The sequence below is a fragment of the Mya arenaria genome, chromosome 6 (assembly GCF_026914265.1).
Source record: "Mya arenaria isolate MELC-2E11 chromosome 6, ASM2691426v1".
NCBI lineage: Eukaryota > Metazoa > Mollusca > Bivalvia > Myida > Myidae > Mya > Mya arenaria.
The window spans coordinates 9175093-9200191 of record NC_069127.1 but is presented as its reverse complement, the minus strand read 5'-3'; the positions used below and the strand labels follow the sequence as shown (position 1 = coordinate 9200191).

Sequence of the window (25099 nt, the reverse complement as noted above, 5' to 3'; positions counted from 1 at the left end):
GAATATTTGTGTATTTTTCTCTGCCCTGAGAGTGCTTTTACCATCATCGGATACGCATTCCGTTAATACCAGACGAATGCAGCGTAACGAGCGAGTCGTGGGTATCCGAATATGGATTTTTACATTAGAATTACTCAAAAGAAAATACTTGCAGAGCTCTGCTGACGTACCCATATAAACCATAATTCAAATTTCGAAGCTTTATTCATGGCTTGTTCGTGACCTATATTTTCATAGTTGTTCTTAGTGCAGACGGGGACCCGAATGACAAATCCTACTCACAGGTGCAGATAAGAGCTGCCTTAACATATCAACTACTAAATCATTGTGCGTGTAAATGTATGCTTAGGGAAACTTGGATTAACACATTCACCAGTGACGAACATAAATTTGCTTCCAGCATGCCCGGTATGCATTATTTACATCTTTCAATAGAGTTGTAGTGACCCTCATATTGTTATATAAATATTTTTACCACCAGGAGAACGACTATACAATTGTGCTTATGAAGTATTATCCGTTTTCAAAATTATCAATCATTATTTTAATATTCAAATCGATGAGTCCAACTTAATTGCCTTAACATGCATGTGTTCTACTTTTCATTTAGGCCAAAAAAATAAATGTTTGTTTAGGGTAACCTTCCCAAAATTTCTAGGTTGGGTAGGTAGGGATTTTTTTTTTCAAAATCTGTCGTAAGTTCAGAGTGTTTTCTTGCACATGGCAGTCTTTCCTACATTACTGTCATTGCCTGACTTTGTTTTATCATATAAACAATAATTCTGATTAAAATCTGCATTTATCCGCCCTTCGTAACTCTCTATTCGCTAACGAATATTTTTTTTGCTCAGAAACGGAAAAAATAGTTAGGGTCGGCGCATTTTTATAGGTAGGGTCGGGTTACCCTAAACAGACATATTTTTTTAGGCCTTACACTCTAATTCAATCTTTAACAATACACTTGGAATCAAAGATTGGTCCCAACATGCCAGTGAATAATATTCACTGAATACGGATATGGTCCCAGGTTTATTGGAGCGACTAAAAGACGGTGGGACGGTGGTGATAGCGGAGGGCTATGTCTGGGAGATTGAGCGACGAGGCTTCATGCAGTTCGGAAACTTTCTACCGGAAGTAGTGCTGAAAAACCCAGAAGTCGTCAAACAACTGCACGAGGAATTTGCACATGCTGGAAGTGATGTCATAGAAGCATTTACGGTAAAAAAAATTATCACGAGTATTTAATACGTATCTGTGTATTTTTTCCTAGCGTTAATGGTTCTTGCCTCTTGGTTCTTGGTTCATGAGGACCGGGATTGGAAACGAGCCTGCACCTTGAAAGCAAACAAAGAAAGCAAGTCCACGGAAAGCTAGTACTTTATGTAATATAAATATTTGATTGAGTTCAAATGCAGCTCATTTACAGCCATTCATGATATAACCCAAGAGATAACCATACATTAAATATAACGACTCCCCTTGTGCACTAGTATTACGGGCATCGGGAGATGTTCCGGCTGCGTGGCCGGGAGGCGGACCTTGAGGCCCTCAACCGGAAGGCGCTGTCCCTGGCGCGCGAGGTGGCTGACAAGCACGGGAAACTTATGGCCGGAAACCTGAGCAACACACCACTGTATGAGGCGGGGGACACTGCCACCCATGACAAAATATACGACATGTTTAAGGTAACGTATAGGGAATGTCTGTTTTCAATGCTTTAAAGCTGATGGCCACTAGTAAATCGGTTCATTTGATTAAGTCAATAGTTTCGTTTCATATACGATGTTTCTAATTTCCATTGATGAATCATTTCTTTAAGAAAGTTTGCATAAAAATAATGTAATTTTTCGTATTTATAAGTGAGTTATTGAGAAAAACATCTTTATTCATAATAAAGAAACACTTATGTTTCCACAAACAGTATTCTGGCTGGAATGTTTATCTAATCTATGCAACAAGAACGCCATGGTGAAATAGGGAAACAAGTCTAATGCCATATACATATAAAAAAACACAATGGCAAATGATGTTAAAACTTTCGTCCTCTTGACATTAGGAACAGGTGTTGTGGGCGGTGGAGGGTGGGGCGGACTTCATCATCGGGGAGACGTTTTCCGCCTACGGGGAAGCCGCCATTGCGCTCAAGGCTATCCGTGAACATGGAAACGGTATGGAGAATGTTTTTTTCGACCGTGTGCTTCAAAAGTTTACGTAGTTAATTTTCTTTAAAAAATGATATTGGTACACTACCTTGTAAAAATGAAGCGTATTTATTTACATGTATTTTGCTTTAAGACTTTCATCCTCGTCCATATTTAGGCCTTCCGGCAGTGATCACGATGACCGCGCACGTCCCTGAGCGTACGACGGACGATATTCCCATACCGGAAGCGTGCCGGCGCCTGGAGGAGGCAGGAGCCGCAGTGGTGGGTCTCAACTGCTCTCGGGGACCGGATGTCATGATGCCGCTCATTAAGGAAATAAAAAAGATATGCAAGGTGAACTAGAGCCTAGATAGCCTTTACACACCCTAAGTGCTGCTTTCTTACATAACGAGTCATAATTATAGGGATATGAAGGTGCGAACACTCCTAGTCATCACCATCGTATCGTTGTATCAACCAAACGTGAAATGTATTCATATATGTTTTACATAATTATGCAGGTGCCAATTGCCGCCCTTCCAGTGCCATATAGAACCAACATGGAACAGAAAACATTCTTCAACGTCAAAGATTCAAAATCGGGTCAGTCATGCAGTTTTCGTTCTGAAATGTCGAGTCATAGTAAAATCTTTTAAGGTCATCTGTTTTTCGAAGAAGAAAGAGTCGGGGTTTTGTGATAGCCTTCGTGTCACTGTCGGCGCTATCGCCGTGAACAATCTTTAACATCGGTCATAACTAAAAAATCGCTCAAGTTTATCAAACGAAACTTAGTACAAATGTAAGCTTGTTGCCAATAACACTCCACACATGAGTAAACTGTCAATAACTCTGGCTTTAACAGATTTTGATTAATGCCGCTTTAAATAAACGTAAAAAACCATGGAGCATTGAAACCCTCGTCTGGTGCTCTTGTCCATCGTCTGTCAACGTAATTGTTTTCTCTTTTTTGTTTCACACATATGTTCCATAAAATTACCTTTCCCAGGTGAGAGGGTGTACCCGGACAACCTTGACTGCGTGCGCTGCTCGAGAATAGATATACGGCGGTTCGCGGAGGAAGCACTTGCGGCCGGCGTCCAGTACGTGGGCCTGTGCTGCGGAAACAGCCCAAACCTGACCCGCGAGCTGGCAGAAGTGTACGGTAAGGATCCCCCAGCGTCCCACTACCGGACACGAACCGATCTCAGCATGATATTCGGCGAGGCTGCCCAGAATTACGGGTCCGAGGTGGCGAGGACCTCCCAATGGATGACAGGAGATGGACTTTAAATCCATACATATATATATTAACATTTATTATCATTAAACTCACATGTATACGTACATATTTGTTTATTGTTGATATTATTACTACTCTGGCGGCCTTTGTTACGTGTATGTTGTTCACATGTATTCCCCTTCTCTGTTTTGTTGGCGGTCTAATAAATTTGTTTCGTTTTATCTTTACAAAATGAGGATACAATCCTGGTTTTGGCAGATTTATTCACGCAGACTCCTTTACTTTCTTTAAGTCAGGTCGTCTTTATAAAACAAATATCAGAATATTGCCAGGACAAGGGTGATGTGTTGTTACACTTTTTGCAGGTGTTGGACGCCAAACGTCCAATCGCTATCGTGAATAATATGTTACGAGGATACCAAACTTGTACTCAGGAACCATACATTAATGTAAAGGTCTCGCGTACTCGTGTAGACAGTGACCACGCTGTCTGGGAAACTATAGAACGCAGTGCTTGTCCTGATTAAGTTGTCCTTGGTATGCTAATAAATGGCACAATACGGGACATTTATCAACTGGATTTTGACACACCTTGTAAATTGCAGTACTTATCTTATCGCTAATGTAAATTATGTACACCCGTGATATAGGTTAAATTAATGGTTAGTAAAAGTTTAGACTTGATAGTATCTACAATTTAAATTTAAAAATGAAAAGCTTAATATATTTTACTATGCTGATATTTACTTCATAAATGTTTAAATAATTTACTAAACTGACGGTATATTACATCGCCGGCAACCCCGACACTTTTATTCCATTAAGGCTACACGAGTAGTGTGTGATGTTATATTGGGGGTATCCAACGCTGGGTATACTAGTATAAGTGATAAAGTGAACAAGACATTTTAGGGGGTTCGGGTGGATTATTATTATAATGCAGGGTTATGTTTTAAAACTTATTTATTTTAACAAGAATAGTTCCAATAAAGTATTTAACAATTTCTATCACGAATCAACCATAACAATACTGATACTAATCCTAACTACACATATACACTCTACAACAGGCAATATATCACTGAATTTCTTAACATTTATGGTGGTACTTAAAAGAACAAAGCCGCGTGTTACATGATTTGTGACTGAATATTAAATATCACGAATATGATGTCGAATTTTGACGACAGTTCAGTGGCGATATCGATTTTGACAACGAATCCACCAAGGTGTACCGCTATTATTGTCATTGCCGGTGGAGCCGTCAGTGACTTCCGGTAGTGTTAGGCCACAGAATCAGGAAGAGGAGACCAAATGAGACTGCCGCCATCATGAGAACGTGGAACACAAGCATGAACACCATAAGGCTGCTTCCGGAGCCCACAGCCTGAAAGAAAACAAACCGAACACGTGACGTTAGCTCAGTGTTCTCAAGACAAAATTATACACATTTATAAGCAGAAAGAACGTCTTTAAAAGTACATGCGAAGGGGACTACTAAACATATGCTATGCTGTAATCTGATTTACTTTCGAATACATGTTTTTAGCATAGATACAATGGAATTGGTTTCAATGTTGACAATGTATGAATGTAAAGGACCTACAATAGAAACATATTTATGTTTGCAAGGAAAGTAAACGCCTGGTCTTTAGTGTAATAACTTTTGCAGTCTTGTGCCATGAGGCTGCTGTCAAATTCTTGCCTGAGGTATTTTTTGGTTCAATTCATTCAATGTTCTAGTTAAAGCGTCCGGATTGACGGTGAAGTGGTGTCTATATTACGCAGAACAGCACAGATCAGAACAGAACAGAACATTTATTTCTCAGAAGACTCATGTAACCGAATATCATACAAAATGGCGACAAGTACAAAAATAAGTTTAATAACACATGATAAGTTTTGGGCTATTTATGCTAGAAATGGTTTGTTTTTCATTTTCCACACCTTTTTGATGTCGTCTGAAGACATGGAAAATGGAAGCGACATTTGATCTGTATGCTGAAAAACACAGTACTAAACATCCATTTTCATATCATTGCAATTGTAATACAGTCAGTTTCTTTACTTAACACTGGACTATGTCTCAAGTATTTTGGTTAAGATGTGATTTGTTCTGATAAGATACGATTCATTTTAAGACAACCCCATTAGTATGGTCGAAGTACCTATTTTCTCCCTTACACCGCATGCACTCCATTCAACAATACACAATATAGGCCCTGAATGGTGAACTACAGCACGATATTCTTTATTGACTGTTGTTATCTGTTTGTGCAAAATACAAACTCAGTCTAAAAACTTTTCTGACATCCCTCGTTGTGAAAAAAACAACACCCAAACATCGTTGACTTGGGAATGGATTGGTATTCAGTTCACCACGAAAACTACGGACAGTAAAATATGGACAATATAAAAGCTTACTACAGCTGAAACGCCACTCACATTGGCAAATGTTTAGGGCCTAATAAAGGGTTAGAAAAAGGGGAAACTAAGGGTATGCAAGTAAATGCTGTTTTGAAAACAAATAGTCAACCAACTTTTGACACATCCGGAACTCCTCGGCCATTTTCCATCGAACCTCGGATGTATGTCGGTACATCAGTAGAAGTAGTTCGTACACAACTATTTAACAGTATTAATGAATTGTATTGTTTTAACGTATATCGTGTATTACTAAGTCTAAATTGATTGCCATTGACGTTTATGATTGCATAAATAAAAAATGATTCCCAACAGTAAAGTCTTAGTTAAACAAAATGACTACATGATCTACTTGCAGCGTAGTTAAATATTAAGATTTCTGACATTGTAAACCGTCCGTATACATCCGAGGTTATATTTCGAAGAAAAACGGCCAGGAGTTCCGAATGGCATTTGAAAAGAAAGCAAAAATCCACGCAAGGGTGAATACATTGTACAAACCTTTGGCGGTAATGTTGTGGCACTGAACTGAACATATTGATCTTTTTCTGTAAAAGCAAATAACATTTAGTCTTACACTTTTTGACAACATTTTCACACATTTGCGGAGTGTCTCAAACAAAGTGTGATAATACCGCTCATATATTGTGATGGGATGTAAAATGTTTTCTGTAGTGTATAAGCAAAATATTCTTAATAAGTAAAACATGTTTTACTAAGTTATAATTAGTACCGGTTATTTATTTAAGAAGATGATATATAATCACACCGAATATGTTGCCTTGGGTGAAACCAGGACTGACCAGTGTTCGTTTTTAAGATGCAGTCTCTCAGATTTGACGTTTTGATAACTTTTTTAAAAAAAATTCTTGGAATTATGTGTAAATATCTGCAAACCAGTGATATAAGTTGCTGACAAAAGACCAGATCGCATATTTTCATATTTCCATTTTCCATTTTATGACCAAAAGCGTTACTAACGCTTTAAGAAAAATGCATAAAACATCAATTTTTGTACTGAAATCTGCGATTGTTTTGTCAGCAGTCTTATATCACTCGTGGGTATGCATTTTCGCATAAGTTTGCACGTTCCAAGACAAAAAAAAAAGAGGCCATGAAAATGGTGGGGCTCGAACCAAATAGCTCCTATGTTACAGGGGTCCATTGTTACCAATACACCATTATATCACAGGATTGTTTAACACAGCAGTGCCATTTGCAAACATACTTGACTTGCTGCATCTGTTGTGAATTTCGAAGATGATATACACGGCGACGAAGACGGCCACGTATGCCACCATCAGGTAAAGGGCGCTGCTCTTGTCCAAGTGCGCCGCACTCAGGTGGCAGCCGAAAAACACGTTAATCACTAAAACATAGTAGGAAAATTGAATGAACTGGGCCAGTAATATTAAATATTATTTATATAATAGTAAAATGTAAATGATATGTTCCGTTTGATTTAAAGCTGCACTCTCACAATTGAAACGTTTTGACAACTTTTTTTATTTTTTGTCTTGGAACGAGCAATTTTTAGCGAAAATCCATTGAACCCAGTTATGTTATACTGATGACAAAAAATTAGATCGCAGATTTTTATATTCATATTCAAAACTTGATGTTTTATGCATTTTTCCTAAACCGTTAGTAACGGTTTAAGCCATAAAACATTAATTTTCGAACGGAAATATGAAAATCTACGATCTGATCTTTTGTCATCAGTATTTTATCATTGGTACTCAGATATTTACGCAAAAATTTGCTCTTTCCAAGACAAAAAATAAAAAAGTTGTAAAATTGGTAATTCTGTGAGAGTGCAGCTTTAAATGTAGTGCATATACATGACTCTAATCACAGGTGTCTTTTAATTGTTAAAATGTACACTACCGCTGCCTTCTAATAATAATAACAGTACATTATCATTTGTACATCTACCTGCTAGTATATGTGCCGATGTCCCCACAAAGAAATGTGCCCAGTTAAAGATGTATCTCTTTTTGCTTTCCGGGGCGGGGCGGAACAGCGCCATAATCGGCTGTAAAACACAAACACCGTTTTCTCTACACACCCAACCGATATATTTGCATGTATCGAAATAAAGAAAAATGATAGTATCAAGCGCTGTCACAAAAACGTCACAAATGCCCCCCCCCCCCCCCACCCGAAAGGCCTCGTGGGACAAATAGCATTTTGGCTTATATGGACAGGTAGTCTTTAGTATCGAACATATTTCTCATGCCGACCATCCTCACCGTCCAATGCAGCTTTAAACTGTTGCTCCCTTTACGCTCCAAAGAGCAAAGTACGAAGAAACAATTTTCTCCCACCTCAAAAAAATTAACCGTGCTAGAATATTATAAGTATCTTTCATGCAGAAACGAGGTTTACCGAGTTTCCATAAAACCCCCTTCGCGAGGGTTGGGATGAACCTTTCTCCCACCTCAGATAAGTAGATCCATTAATTTAACCATGCTAGAAATTCTTTTCTAGCATGGTTAAATTATTGGATCTACTTAATTGAGGTGGGAGAAAAGAATTCCTAGCATGGTTTAATTTTTGGATCTACTTATCTGAGGTGGGAGAAAAGAATTTCTAGTATGGTTAAATTTTTTGATCTACTTATCTGAGGTGGGGGAAAATTGTATAATTAATTTACCAATTGATATCGAAATTAAATAAAAAAAAAATTCGGGTTTTAGTGGAGAGCGAACCCACACAGACAGTCAAGAAAAAATAGCAAAACCACTCGGCCATTATGGCTTATATATATGCTATAATTGGATATTTCAACATTTATTAAATACCTTGAAAACATCACGCGATAATGTTAATCAACCAATCACGCTTCAGCCTTTTGCTGAATTGCGTTAGCAACAGTCTTGGAAATCGTGGACTTCTTCAAAGACAATATTTGAGCATATATCAACATTTGTTGAAGGGTTACAGCCATAAGCTATCATATTAGTTTCAACACTCCTGATGATTTGCCACACTTTATTTCGAAAAAAAATCCGTAAAAGTGCTTTATAAAAACCATGAGCGAGTCCAAATGTTAATGATGTAAGTAAATGGCTTCATCATGTTTAATAGCAGTCAACTGCTTACACAATTAAAAGGGAAATAAAACGGGATACTAAATTTGACAAATAAAAACGGAATTAATTTTAGCTTAACTCATAAAATAAATTGGATAGCAGAAGTTAATGTGTAAATTGAAAAGCAATTCATTACTGTTAGATAAAACTCTTAAATCAAATTTGATCTACAACGACAAAAGTCAGAACAAAGCTATTCATAAGTTTCTAAACAAACGTCTGAATGACATGACGATTGAGCAAGTATATCAAATCTATATTAGTCAATTTTATAAAAAAAGTCGTATATTTATGGTTACAGGGATCGGCTGTGATATCTTGGTATTATATTGTTCATATATCGAGTCAAACATTTTGAATTATTATTATTACATACTTTTGTTGCAACAAAATTTATATATTTATTTACTTGGAAATTGAAGGATTCCCCTTTATGTACTATTTGCAATGAAAGTATTCTGCTTTGAGAGATTATTGGAGTGCTGTACATGGAATTTTTAAAAGCTGTGGAAACAGAAAGCAATTAAGAATATCAAATATACAGTAATAGGTTATGACATTTATCAAAAACATATGATAGTATTCGCATTATTTAAGTGAAATTGCTTATTGTATTTACAAGACCTACTTTCTTTGTGAAAGAAGATCCAAACATATAGGTGTAATGTAAGTACTATTTATATAAGATTTCATAGTTATTTTTTTATTATCATTTTAATACCCGTTTTGAATGATTTTGAATGAATATTACAACTAAGTAACTGTGAGTATATTTTGGATAATAGAGACCTTGTATGAGAATTTATGTTTAGAGAAAGTGTTAGTATTAGAGCTGTAACGATTCATGTTATACATACATTAATGACGGTCAACGCCGCCACCACAATTCCCAGAAACGGATGTGCTTTTGTATACTCCTTCCCGACTTCCGGTACAATCTGAAAAAACCCGCCATCTATGCATGTATAAATAGAAATATAAAGAATATCTTAAAATAAATTGTACATTGTACACAGTATAAAATAACAGTATGTATAGTTTAGAATGTGCTTGCACGCCTTTATCAATTTCAAAGTGCCTTGCGAACACTTTATTTAACAAACATGAACCGGCGTAGTGTTCAAAATCATGCTTTTTCCATTGGCTATTTGATTTAGTCGATCTACATGCAGTGACTTCAGCAGACTAATCATGCACTGATTTTGGACAATGACTGTCCCTAAAAGTGGGAAAAATATATCATTTCTAGCACTTATCATAAATTGTATGGTGCAGCAAATACCGAGAACACTTCAAATTAATATAGACACACCAACATAATAAAAAATAGATGATTTTTATGTGAAAAAAGAGCCACAATATAAACCATAACTCTAATATTCATTTTGATTTAGCCTTACAATCTAGCCTTACGCAATATTTTCTATTGTTTTGTTTTCTTTCATAACCATTATATAGAGAAACAGACACAGTTACATGACATACATTACTAAGCTTTACGATTATTACCAGGCCGGCTAGTCAACGGCATCTACTCTGTCATTATGGATAATATAAGATGTTAGAAAATTAAATAAAGCATATGTCCGTATAGCCCGTGTGGGTGTTTACAGTAGGCAATCATATTATTTTAAGAACCAACTAAAAACGTTACAGTAGAAAATTGACATAGAATGAGATTGTAATGGGAATGTTAACCATGTTTAATTGTTAGAACTAAAGAAAAAAAGTTACTTTTAAACAGCGATAATTAAAAAGCATTTAAAAGTCATCTGATTATTTATAATAAACGGTCAGCTGTACTTGTGGTTAACACCTGCATTTGATCTTTAGTTGAATGACATTGGAGAACATTTTATGCAGCGACATTATTGCTTTTTTATCAGTGCAAAAATAAATGATATGCCTGTTACTAGTTAAAATGTATAGAAGGAGGTCTTTGGAACGTTATGACTCCCAAGGATCAACAACACTTGTATGTAAATACGGCATGATAATTTTATGTAGTTAGAAAAGGAATGACGCGCAAACCATGATTGTATATGCCTGTACCTTGCTGAATCCCTTGCGCTCCACGAAGATGGCTACAACGGCGGCAATCACACAGAGGGCAGCCAGCGTCATCATCGTGCGATGGGCCTGTGGATAACATGGACACTTGCGCTTAATATATAAATGTCAGTCAAAGTGAGTTTTTATTAAGTGATACAATATCACTATAAAAGTAGAAATTCCAAGTGCATTAAAACAAAACCCACACACCTGTACATTGTAGCCCCAAAGCAAACCCCACACACCTGTATCATGCAGCTCTAAAGCAAACCCCCTATACATGGCCATTGTAGCTTTAAAGTGATCCCGAATACACCTGCACATTGTAGCCCTAAAGAAAATCGCCATAAATCAGTACATTGTTGCCATAAAGCTAACCCCAATAAACCTGCACATAAAAGCACTAAAGTAATCTCCTATACATGTGTACATTGTAACCCTTAAGAAAAAAACCCATACATCTGTACATTGTAGCCCAAAAGCCAACCCAAATTCACTTGTACTTTGTAGCCCTGAAACAAATCCCGATTCACCTGAAAATTGTAACCCTAAAACAAACCCCGAATCACCTGAACATGGTAGCCCTAAACCAAACCCCAGTACAGCTGTACATTGTAGCCCTATAACAAACCCTGATTCACCTGTACATTGTAGCCCTAAAGCAAACCCCAGTACACATGTACATTGTAGCCCTAAAACAAACCCTGATTCACCAGTATAGTGTAGCCCTTAAGCAAACCCCCATACAACTGTATATTGTAGCCCTAAAGCAAACCCTGAATCACCTGTACATTGCAGCCCTAAAGCAAATCCCGATTCATCTGACGTTGTAGCGCTAAAGCAAACCCCAATACACATGTACATTGTAACCCTAAAGCAAACCCTGATTCACCAGTATATTGTAGCCATTAAGCAAACCCCCATACAACTGTATATTGTAGCCCTAAAGCAAACCATGACTCACCTGTACAATGTAGCCCTAAAGCAAACCCCGATTCACCTGAACATTGTAGCCCGTAAGCAAACCCTGATTCACCTGTACATTGCAGCCCTTAAGCACACCCCCATACACCTGTACATTGCAACCCTTAAATAAACCCCCATACACCTGTACATTGTAGCCCTAAAGCAATCCCTGATTCACTTGTACATTGTAGCCCTAACGCAAACCGCCATACACCTGTTCATTGTAGCCCTAAAGCAAACTGCCATATACCTGTATATTGTAGCCCTAACGCAAACTGCTAAACACCTGCACATTGTAGCCCTTACGCAAACTGCCATACACCTGTACATTGTAGCCCTTACGCAAACTGCCATACACCTGCACATTGTAGCCCTTACGCAAACTGTCATACACCTGCACATTGTAGCCCTTACGCAAACTGCCATACACCTGCACATTGTAGCCCTTACGCAAACTGCCATACACCTGTACATTGTAGCCCTAATGCAAACTGCCATACACCTGTACATTGTAGCCCTAAAGCAATCACTGATACACTTGAACTTTGTGGCCCCAAAGCATACCTCCATAACCCTGGATATTAAAGCCCTATTGCGAACCCCATTCACGTGTACATTTAGGTCCTAAAACCAACCACATTGCACCTGGACATTGTCGCATTAAAGCAAATCGTGATATACCTGTACATTATAGCCCTGAAGTAAATTCCAATAAGCCTGCCATATTAAAGCCCTAAAGCCAATCCCCTTACACGTGTACATTTTAGTCTTAAAATCAACCCCAATACACCTGGACATTGTAGCCCTAAAGCAAACCATGATACACATGCACATTTAAGCCCTAAAACAGACCCACACAAACATATACATTGTAGCCCTAAAGCAAACCACATACACGTGTACATTGTAGCCCTAAAGCAAATCCTCATACACGTGTACATTGCAGCCCTAAAGCAAACCCTCATACACGTGTACATTATAGCCCTAAAGTAAACCCTCATAAACCTGTACATTGTAGCCTTAAAGCAAACCCTGATACACGTGTACATTGCAGCCCTAAAGCAATTCCCATACACGTGTACTTAGTAGCCCTAAAGCAAACCCTCAAACACGTGTACATTGTAGCCCTAAAGCAATTCCCATACACGTGTACATTGTAGCCCTAAAGCAAATCCTCATACACCTGTACATTGTAGCCCTAAAGCAATTCCCATACACGTGTACTTTGTAGCCCTAAAGCAAACCCTCATACATCTGTACATTGTAGTCCTATAAAAAACCGACATAAACCTGTATACTTTAGCTCTAATGCAAATTTGGAGTAGATTACAGTGTTCTATCTAGAAGGGCCTTTCAATTAACAGTTTTGTCCAGTAGCAAATCCCGTATATTTATTTCAAACAAATACTTGAATTTGAGCTTGCATTTATCACAATGTATTATTATTATACCAGATTTTTTGAGCGCCCTTTTCATAACAAATATACGTTCAAGGGCGCTTAAACGTACACGTACAGATAATTCCTAAAATTATATTCCGTACACTTACCATAAACCAATACATGAGTTTAAAATTTCTGATAATGTACAGCGTATTCCTAAAACTATTCCCCGTACACAAACCACAACACAGTGTTGAGTTAGAGCAGCAACCTTGGCGTGTCTTGCTCACCACACAATACAACAAGCTCCAAATCGAAGCCCCACTCACTTACCACGAACCAGTATTTAGGGTTGAGCTTACATTCTTCATAATGTATAATGTAGTCTTGATACTATACTTTGTACAATGAAGTCCTGAACTCACCAGGAACCAGGACTGTGTTTTAGCCAACAGCCTGTTTTCTAGTACATGAATCTGCCTTCCCTACAATGTACAATGAAGTCCTCAACTCACCAGGAACCAGAAATTGTGTTTTAGCCAACAGCCTGTGTTCAAGTACAAGGACCTGCCTTCCCTACAATGTACAATGAAGTCCTCAACTTACCAGGAACCAGGACTTGTGTTTTAGCAACAGCTTGTGTTCTAGGATGGATTTGCAGTGACGGGCAACAACAATGCCTACACTTGAGAAAAACAGCCAAGCCACCGTCATCAACGCACCTGGAAACAATATTGAATTGACACATATACGAACACTTAATATTATATGCGAGTGACTTATGATAGATAAGTTCCATCATGCCCCAACGGGTCGTATATATGTGTACATGTATATTGAAATGAATCGTGTTCCGGTCAGTTATAAACTTAGTTTGCATTAACGTTGTGATGCACAAGTATCAGAATTATTCTGAGTTAACCAATGTTAACCATCTTGCGGAACTGCATGATCACTGCCAGATAAACTTCCGGCGAAATTCAAACTATTTAAAAGCCAAATTTCATTGGTTCAAGCATTACACATGTTTCCCTTCTATGGTGGCATATAACTGTAGCAAGGATAACCTGTTAACGTTCGCGAATTGTTTCGTGTTAACCATTTAATTTTCGCAATAATTATCTAGCTTAATAAGTAAAATACTAACTTGTTTATGAACAAAAAGAGTTTTTCATTAAAAACACAAATATTAATTAAAGATAACTTAATAATTCATTTATTGTTTTAAATATATTTATTCTATCCCCCCAATAATAATGGTAAACAATAATATTTTTTTATCATCATTCGTTATATTTGGGCACCACATTATCACACCAATTTTTGTTGGAAAGTATATGTTTTACTCCTGCAAAAGATTGTAACTCAAAACTAAATAATCCCCGTGTGCTCCGATGAGCCATCTTACCGTGTGCCTTGTTGAGCCATCTTACCGTGTGCCTTTTTGAGCCATCTTACCGTGTGCCTTGATGAGCCCTCTTACCGTGTGCCTTTTTGAGCCATCTTACCGTGTGCCTTTTTGAGCCATCTTACCGTGTGCCTTGATGAGCCATCTTACCGTGTGCCTTGATGAGCCATCTTACCGTGTGCCTTGATGAGCCATCTTACCGTGTGCCTTGATGAGCCCTCTTACCGTGTGCCTTGATGAGCCCTCTTACCGTGTGCCTTGATGAGCCATCTTACCGTCTGCCTTGATGAGCCATCTTACCGTGTGCCTTGATGAGCCATCTTACCGTCTGCCTTGATGAGCCATCTTACCGTGTGCCTTGATGAGCCATCTTACCGTGTGCCTTGATGAGCCATCTTACCGTGTGCCTTGATGAGCCATCTTACCGTGTGCCTTGATGAGCCATCTTACCGTGTGCCTTGATGAGCCATCTTACCGTGTGCCTTGATGAGCCATCTTACCGTGTGCCTTGATGAGCCATCTTACTGTGTGCCTTGATGAGCCATCTTACCGTGTGCCTTGATGAGCCATTTTACTGTGTGCCTTTTTTAGCCATCTTACCGTGTGCCTTGATGAGCCATCTTACCGTGTGCCTTGATGAGCCATCTTACCGTGTGCCTTGATGAGCCATCTTACCGTGTGCCTTGATGAGCCCTCTTACCGTGTGCCTTGATGAGCCCTCTTACCGTGTGCCTTGATGAGCCCTCTTACCGTGTGCCTTGATGAGCCCTCTTACCGTGTGCCTTGATGAGCCCTCTTACCGTGTGCCTTGATGAGCCATGTTACCGTGTGCCTTGATGAGCCATGTTACCGTGTGCCTTGATGAGCCATCTTACCGTGTGCCTTGATGAGCCATCTTACCGTGTGCCTTGATGAGCCATCTTACCGTGTGCCTTGATGAGCCATCTTACCGTGTGCCTTGATGAGCCATCTTACCGTGTGCCTTGATGAGTATAGAAGTGCGATCTCCCTCTCCAATAATGCTGAAGGCCGTGAAGTTAATCTTTGCACTGCTGCTCACGGGATCAACCATGTGCTGGCTCATCAGACCTAGAAGAAAGGGGCCTATGCTATACTTTCAACTCAAATCGCGTGAGCATTTTGTATGTCTGTAGGTCCTAATGTACAGTCGTGTTTTTTAATGTATATGCAATCTATTTCTGTTTTGCCCGTTTTTGCCTGTTGTTTTTTTCTGTCTGCCTTTCTGTCTGCCTGCATGCCTGCCTGTCTTGTCTTGTCTTGTCTGTCTGTCTGTTGTTCTGTCTGTCTGTCTGAGCTAAAATAAACACTCAACTCCTATGTATTAATTGGTTTCTGTATTGTTTGGTCATTCTCATAACTAAATTTGGCTAAGGCAGTAAAACGTTCTCGTTCGTGTATTAATGCGATAATAATTTTGCATCAGGATGATAATACTTCAGTTAGCGTGTATTTTTATGTTTAAGTGACATTACCGTTTGCGACGGGCCCTGTCCCAACCAGGATGTACATGGGGTCGGAAATGTTCCAGAAGTTTGTCTCGTTCATAGCACGTAGGCGCGTGAAGGAGCACGAGAAAACCTTCCCGCTCACACTCGCGTCCATCCCCGACAGGCCCATGGTCGGCTGACATAATCGTAGAGGTTGAAACAAATTATTATATTACAGTAACTAAACAAAAGTTATATTTACCAAGGGGATGAAGGGGTGAAGTTTGTACAACCATCAACAAATCAAATCAAGGTTCATTCATCATTTAAAAGTATTCTCTCGCGATTTAAGGGGTCATAAGAGAAAAAAATCAATTTCGTTGGAAAAGTCCTTGTAACGATGTATCGCCGTCCTTCGAAGTTCAAGTGTTATGGTGAGCATATTTTTATATTTACGCATAACGAACCCTAGTACACGTTTGTATCATACGTGTTTTGCTCAACATCACAGGGTTCAAATGCCGTTGATGTGGTCTAGTGGTGTTGAAGTGAGTCTGCTTATCACCTTGGAAGAAATCATGGGTACGAACCATCACAGAGAAACAATCTAATGGTATCTCAAAATGTACCTACCGCGAACCTATTACGCCTTAAAACTTTTAAATATACCGTGTACTAAAATGGGCGTGGGTATACGACTGTTGTACTCACGTTGCTAAAGGGTACATTTGCGTGCCCATTGTTGTAGGAAGAGGACAGGGAGAAAGATTGACCGCCCTGTGTCAGGCACGCTGCCACGGTCGTCTTGTCCTGCCAATGGAGAAAAACTCGAGGGTCAGTTATGGTCTTTCCAAATGTTAGAATCACATATTGAATTGTTAATACTCTCGAAGTAATACACCACAGGTGAACTGACCATTTTGCCCGTTTTAGACAGCCCAACCGCCATCCAAACATCGCTCATATCGTCTAGCATCATTTTGATGTTAAACGCGATGATGTCACTTTCATCTGTGGCGGCGGCGGGTCCCCAGGTGACCAGATAGTGACATCCACTGGAGCACCTACTCGCGTCCGGGAAACATCCCTTGGTCTTTCCGCATGCCGGGTCGTACGGGATGCTTGATTTAGCGGGCTGGAACGTGATATTGCAATGGATAATGAAAGCGTCAGGCCGCAGTGTACCGCCAGGGCGGTGTTAAATACATATCTATACGCTCTTTACAGGGAGTTTTTCCAGCAACAGTTTTCATCGAAACGTGTTTGATTTTGATTATAAATTGAATAGCACGGATAAGCACGGTACTTTAACGAAATGAAAATTTTAGCAATGATTAGTCCCCCATTTACTATATGGCATATATGTTTGTTCAAAGTGTTATACTTACAGAGGTTATGACCGGCGACTGTGTTGACTTCGTTGGCGGAAGTGTGGAGATGGATGACGGCCTCGCGGACGAGGAGGCGGGTAGTGGCGGGGTTGGGGAACCTTTACACCCGACGATCGTAGGATGTATGGAACAGTCTTGTACCGTGGCCGAGAAGATGCCCAACCAGTAACGACTCACGTCATACGACTCCACAACCGACAATCTATACAGAAATAAGCATTACGTTTTCTTCACATTATGTTTATATGACGTTTGGTGATCGTCGGATACTACCAGCAGTAGCTTACACATTGCATTATCACCGGTGTAGTTTTAATGCAATGTGCACTATGCACATTTCTGATCGTATGTATTCGTGCAGTTTCATACGATGAGTCAGAACATTGCATATTTCTGGAAGTCTTTGCCAAACTTTGTAATTTAATGTTATTGTACATGCGTATGGATGCTCACCTGAATCGTATGTCCCCGGCAGGAGCCGACGGTGCAATCCATTTGAAGGTAACCGACGTCTTGTTACTGTTAGATACGTGCGTCAGGCCTTGTTTGGAACCCTGAAGAAAGTAATTACATACGATTGAATTTAGTTTGAAACATACACAACAACTATATTTTATCGTGTTTTACGACAAACTGATAACAGACACAGATACAGTTATTTGTAGCTGTGTGAAGTTAAGTATACGACATTGGACATTCAAAAATGAATGACGTGCCAGCTTAACATTGGACATTCAAAAATGAATGTCGTGCTGGCACGACATTGGACATTCAAAAATGAATGTCGTGCTGGTACGACATTGGACATTGGACATTCAAAAGTGAATGTTGTGATGACACGACATTGGACATTCAAAAATGAATGTTGTGCTGACACGACATTGGACATTCAAAAATGAATGCTGTGCTGATACGACATTGGACATTGGCTATTCAAAAATGAATGCTGTGCTGTCACGACATTGGACATTCAAAAATGAACGACTTGCCAACTTAACATTGGACATTGGACGTTCAAAAATAAATGTCGTGCTTGCACGACATTGGACATTCAAAAGTGAATGTTGTGCTGGCACGACATTGGACATTGGATATTCAAAAATGAACGACGTGCCTGCTCAACATTGGACATTGAAAAATGAATGTTGTGCTGGCACGACATTGCACATTGGACATTCAAAAATGACATTGGACATTGGACATTCAAAAATGAATGTTATGCTGGCATAAAATTGGACATTTAAATATGAATGTTATGCTGGCACGACATTGGACATTGGACATTCAAAAATGAATGTCACGCCAGCTCAGCATTGGACATTGGACAGAAATGAATGTACACGTACAACGTCGTGTCAGCGCGACTTTCATTTTTGAATTTCCAATGTCGTTTGATTAGCTAACTTCACACAGCTGTTATAGGTAGTTTAATAAGTTTGTCATTTCATACCAAATTACGTTTGAATTTCGTTGGCGCATGTTGAATAAGTGCATTTTAACTCTGGACAAAACGGAGATTACAAAACGGTCAAATAAGTTACGACCACATTTGTAAGTCTGTAGATGATGTATATTTGAAGAGCGATTTGTTTTTGTTGGTTTTTCTTAAAGAGGCATCCCTCCCACGAAAAGAGTCATTATTTGTCAAGCTTGTCCAATTGTTGGCAAATTCATTGTACATGTATGTATAGCAAGTAGGGGTGTAATTTTCAGAAGGCTTTTCTGTTTATCTATCTATAATATACTTTGTAACAGATGGAAACTTTGTCCGAAGTAGGATATCATATCGTTTTTAACCTTTCGCCTTCCACGAGACATCGATGCTAACCGTTTCCTCATTGTGTATTCATGTGTGTACATATGCATTTTGATACGCAATACCGCGTACCATCCTCGACCTCGACCTCCTACCTGCCCACACTGTGTCTGTGTGTTGTTGTCCACGACGTCAAACGTCCCAACTGGGTCGGTGCTGGTGTTATCAGTTTTTAAGACCTCCATCAGCAATCCCCGGAACTTCACCCCGCTCGGCGAGTAGATCGTCCCTGCATGGCGAGTGAATCAAAAGTTGCTGTTGTTGTTTTTTCGATTTTTTTTTAAATAATATATCTATATTTTGTCATCTTTATTTTCAATGCTGTGGCAAAACATTGCTAAATAGTAAATACCACCTTGTAATGTCGAGATTTGCCCTGTTCCACTTCTTTGTTTACTGCTGCGTTATCAAAGCCGACTGAATTGATTTTATATAATAATAATTGTTACAGTATATCACGGTATAGTTATGTATACACCTACGTTTATTATTGTTCATATCTTCACATAGTAACAGGCAATACATGTTTCTTTAAATACTATTTTCATTTCACTTTTTCACAGTTAAATACGGGGAATTTCTATTTTCAAACTTTTAAACATGATATGAATATATCGAATTTAAGAATTTTAGTGCATCTATTTAAACGCAAATAGAAACAAATCTCCCTTCTCTTACCCGTGATTTCAGCTCCGGGTGTGTAGACTAGGGTGCTGGTTTTGATGGCGAATGGCGCTTGACCGGAAGTGGTGGTGGGTGGATGTAAAGGTTTCATATCCGCGCACGCTTGAAGCGGCGCACCTGTGGGGTACGCCAGACCCCCGGGGCATACTCCAGCCAGTAAAAAGACCGTCTAGAAATATTTTAGAGGGTCAATTGTTAATGTGATATTACTATTTATAATCAATATAACGAACGTAACTTTTAATTGGTTAACATTTTACTGCTTAGGCCACACCAAATTGATATTTCGTTCCTCGGATTTACCGCTCCTATTTTTTTGAAAATGTAAAAAAAATATTTTTATTTTTTTGTGCGCCCGCACCTCCATTTTGATCGCCAAACATTTTTTTTTCAGGTAATAATTTATTAAAAGGCTAAAAATAATCAAGTATAATTTTTTACGCTAGTTTTCGTGTTTTTTTTAAAGGGAAGTTATCGATGCGTAGTGTTTTTATACTATATCTCGATCATTCGGAGCTCCTCGGCCATTATTTTCAAAAACAACCTCGGATGTATGCCGGTACATCTGTTGAAGTAGTCCGTATTTTTTTTAAATAAAAGCATTAATTAAATGAAGTGTTTAAGAGTTGTCTTCATTGCTCTCAGTTTAAATTGATTGCCAGTGAAGTGAATTATTGCAAACATAATTACGATTCCCAAGAGTTAAGTCATAAAATTTAACTACTAAATAAGATTACTACGCGATCTATTTGCAGCGGACTTAAACGTACCACTTTTTAAGTATGTAAACCGTCCATATACATCCGAGGTTGTTTTTGAAAAAATGGCCGAGGAGTTCCGAATGTCTCGATCGGTTTAGCATGGGTTTAAATTCAATCAAAATGGCGGCTTCCGGTATAAACAATGTGGCTCGAAGTTTGGAAATTAAATCTTATTTTTGACAATAAATATGTTTTGAGCATGCTTGAAGTCATTGTTGATCGTCTCATGCACTAAAGGATCATTATTAAGCAATCATTATGCAATAAAGCATGTGTATCTGAGACTGGTAGCGATTATATTGCGTAATTAGTGACTCGTTTTGAATGGAAATCGGAATGATCAACTTAGTACTATTTTATTCAAGTCATAATACAAGGGACCAACATTTTACCTCGTTACGACGATGCTGAACTGGAACATGAGTCATTGTTTGGTCCAAATTGATGTATCAATCTCATTTTTTATCAAATTCTGACGAAACAACAGTTTTGAACATATATCTTTTCACAAATAGCGATATAAACACTGGACCGGATATAACTCAACATAAGTAAGCTTAAGTTTATCACCTTATATTTTGTTTTTATTTGCAGCATAATCTGGGATTGTAATGCACTTGTCAATTGTAACCACTGCCCCGCCCACCCCTCGCCCTTGTTCCAGGGGTATACCGTGGACAGCAGAGGCAATGGGCTGTTTTTACCTTTCAGGTGGCCCAGCAGTGCCTAGTGAATGTGGTTTTGCCTTGATATGTTAAATAGTCGGGAATGGGCCTCACATAGTTATTCGGGGTTGCGGGGCCATTTGGCAGGGATTTTACCAGTAGTGTGTCCCTGCAGGTCGGGTATTTAACCCGGGTTTTGAGAGACCGGAAGTCAAAGTACCCACTATTTCAGACTGGGGGGGGGGGGCATAAACAATTGGCTGGTGCATAAAAACATCTAAATAACCAAAAAAATTACAAAAAGTACTCTGAAAAATACCCTTGTTCTTTTTGTTTTAATAAGCACATGTCATTGCATTTCCTGTGATAATAAAAACAAAATTTAGTCTATGTTATAAGGAGTCTGATGTTTGATGATGCCTGTGTAAGTAATCATTTTTTACAAATCCAAAATCAATCCTAAATTATGTCTAAATACAGTTGCATATGATGTTAAACTGATTCAGGTAGATTTATATAAGTTGTTTCAAACTTTTTACTCAAAGCAGGGTTATTTATTATTATGAATGATCGTCATATTAAAGTACGTTTTAATTATATAAGAAATAAGATTTATCCATATAATGTTTGTACTAAACTGATGAATAAATAGTATGTATTCTGACATTTTCCCAACGTCCATTAGAGGTTCAGTTCAAAATGGCATTAAAATGGTTTTAAGGGCAATTATTTTGAACAATCTTTCTTATTTATATTGAATAAAAGGAAAAATATATTGTTCGCTCTTCGCTCGCTTCGGTTTTTATGAAAACTGACAAATTTTTTTTTTTTTTTTTTTTTCGCTCGCTCGCTCCAATTTTTTTTGGCAAAAATCCGAGGAACTAAACATTAATTTGGTGTGGCCTTACTATATAATGCATGAATGGAAAATAATACTTACTGATAACAAATTGTAACCTTGTATTTGATAAGCTGTGTGAAGTAAGCTAAACATACGACATTGGACATTGGACATTCACAAATAATATTCGTGCTGGAACGACATTTTTAAAAACGAACAAATATTAAATTACTGGTGGGGTCTTAAAGATTTGCTGAGATAAAAGATCATCTCAGATGTTAGAAAAAAGCATGGAGTATGACCTTTAAAAAACAACAACATCTTATTCTTCATTAGAACCATTGTTTTTCGATATTTATTCATCCCTTTCGGTAAATTGAAAAACTAATTTATGGAAAAATAAAGATGAATTCCACGTGTGTTAATTTGTCCTTCATATAGGGATTTACGGGAACATTATATACCAAAGTTTTATTGGAAAAGACCAAGTTTGTTTAAATTTGTAAATCTCTTAAATACGACAAAAACATAAATTAGCTATTTATGTGATAAAAGCAAATAAAGTGAGAAAATCTTTAACCAACATTCCTGTGTGATACATATTGTATAACCACTGGCACCGGATTTTCAAACTCAAACATTTTTTTTAAAAAATCAAAAAAAATCTTATAATTGCTTACTAAAAATTATAATACCGAATATGTAAAAATATATTGAATTTTTTTTTTTCAAATATGCACTTTGTACTGTATAATATACTAACGTTAGTATATCATACAGTACAAAGTGCATATTTGAAAAAAAATATTTTTCAATATTTTTTTACATATTCGGTATTATAATTTTTAGTAAGCAATTATAAGATTTTTTTTTATTTTTTAAAAAAATGTTTGAGTTTGAAAATCCGGTGCCAGTGTGTATAACTATGTATTTACGCACTCCCGCGATAATTTCGGGTTACCCTTTTGTATGCTATGATCGTTATATTGTTATATATTCCATTTTTAAGCATGTTTACAATAATATTTTGTATGCGATAATAAGCTGTATATGCTTAAATCGAAAATAAACCTTATGTTATGTTATGTTACTATTTTTAATAATTGTGGAAATATTATATTTTGAAGTAAGAGTGCGTTAAAAGGGCGAATGCTTAATGTAACAGGTCGTCTTAAGGTAGCACATTTTAACACATAAATATTAGCTTTTGTGAATATCTTATAACTTGCAGTGCCTGCGGCTGAAATAGGTGGTTTGGAATTACAAACTTTATTTTTTTTTTCAAATAAGACGGTCAAACATTTTAATTTTTTACATAATGTTGCCAAAAGATTAAAGATAATTACTAATAAGGAACAGGTCATGAGTATTTCTAGAACTTGTTTTTTCGCTTTTAAACATCGATGTTCTAATTTTACGCGGTCAAAACAGTATGTTAAATTCGAAATACCATTTGGCGATTTCAGTACAGTATAATTATATTTTTGGTGATGTGATCAATAATGTATTATTCCTGAAAGCAAATATATGTCTTGTAACTCTGATACCAAATTATCACCAAAAGTGATGAAAACTAAATAAAATAAAGGAATCCAGGAAATGATACACATTAAGAAATTATCAAGCTGGTCATAGTTTAAAACGGTGCCCATTAGGGATGTACTATCTTAAATATGCTAGGGATATGATTAGATCAGGTTTGGTTAAATAAATTTGTCTGATACTACACTGTAATAAAAGTAATGGTAAGCAAATTATTTTAGTTTGTAAACAGCTAATAAAGAACAATTTCACATTTTCAACAAGAGCATGCTTTGTATACAGTAATGTGCGAACCCGCACGTTTTATTAAACCTATTATTACATCTACTTAGATATACAATACGTTAAAGAAATCACTATGGCAAATGACAATGTTCAATTGAACTATATGGCATACAAACTACTCGCATCATTGGAACGTCGGCAGGACGTTTATAGCTTGGCCAAACTTCCTCATTCCGAGATTTTTTTTCTACAAATTTGATCTTGTTTTTTTACTTTATAAGCACTATCCAGTTTCAACTATTTTATTAAAAAGAAATATTAAAGCAACTTTTAAATCCATGTATCGTTGGAAAAAATAATTGATTGTTGGATAGAAATAACCAGATAATATTATTTATAGGAATGATCTTAACACAACTTCGAGTACATACATACTTTCAAAGCATTCCTAAAGTGTCCTTTTCTTTAGAATTTAAATGCAACTTACAAATAAAACTTTATAGCCCATTTTACAACTGGTGCACGCCAGATCGTCTGAAGTGGTAGTGTTAAGAAATCGGTCATACCAAGTTCATACATTTATGTAATTTAAATTTATCAGATATATGATAAAACTACCCATAACAAAACTATTGTATAAAGATAACAGCGTACAAACTAGAGTAAACCAGACAGCAAATCAATCGGGTTCACAAGGCCACCGTTGGAAACAATGTATTTTTTTTAATACAAAGGAAATATATTTTATAAAGATTCCAAATAGGACACACTAAAAGTCGAAAGTCAAATAAGACCGCGTTTGACCATTTTTGTTTTGTTTCGAAACCTTTAATTGTTATTTCTCCGTTAATACATGGTCGTCTAGGGTTTCACCTGATTCTTAAAAAAGTTTTGAAGCACATATTTATTGTTAGTCATTAACATACATTATGTCAGTGTAGTCTCATTGATTTTTTAACGGCTAAACAGTTATGGAGCTGGTACGAAGAATGATTATCCCGAAGATTACTTTAAC

At 37.5% G+C, this 25099-nt stretch overlaps 2 protein-coding genes across 2 annotated transcripts; one reads left to right on the top strand and one right to left on the bottom strand.

The window, feature by feature from the left end:
- The first annotated feature begins 306 nt into the window (after nucleotides 1-306).
- Nucleotides 307-3434, top strand: LOC128239236 (betaine--homocysteine S-methyltransferase 1-like). Its single transcript, XM_052955785.1, has 7 exons — nucleotides 307-408; nucleotides 1028-1218; nucleotides 1491-1685; nucleotides 2057-2168; nucleotides 2320-2498; nucleotides 2666-2747; nucleotides 3151-3434. The coding sequence occupies exons 1-7, from the start codon at nucleotides 342-344 to the stop codon at nucleotides 3432-3434; spliced, it is 1110 nt and encodes a 369-aa protein (XP_052811745.1). The 5' UTR covers nucleotides 307-341.
- A 1005-nt stretch (nucleotides 3435-4439) lies between these two features.
- LOC128236409 (putative ferric-chelate reductase 1) lies at nucleotides 4440-24605 on the bottom strand. The gene is made up of 16 exons (XM_052951258.1): nucleotides 24572-24605; nucleotides 20045-20219; nucleotides 19462-19595; nucleotides 18004-18104; nucleotides 17548-17752; nucleotides 17076-17294; nucleotides 16871-16969; nucleotides 16205-16355; nucleotides 15687-15800; nucleotides 13910-14025; nucleotides 10956-11042; nucleotides 9761-9841; nucleotides 7744-7843; nucleotides 7037-7177; nucleotides 6310-6356; nucleotides 4440-4771 (listed from the first exon to the last, which is right to left on the bottom strand). Exons 1-16 carry the CDS (start codon nucleotides 24590-24592, stop codon nucleotides 4649-4651), a joined length of 1914 nt encoding a protein of 637 aa, XP_052807218.1. The 5' UTR covers nucleotides 24593-24605; the 3' UTR covers nucleotides 4440-4648.
- Between the last annotated feature and the right edge of the window lie 494 nt (nucleotides 24606-25099).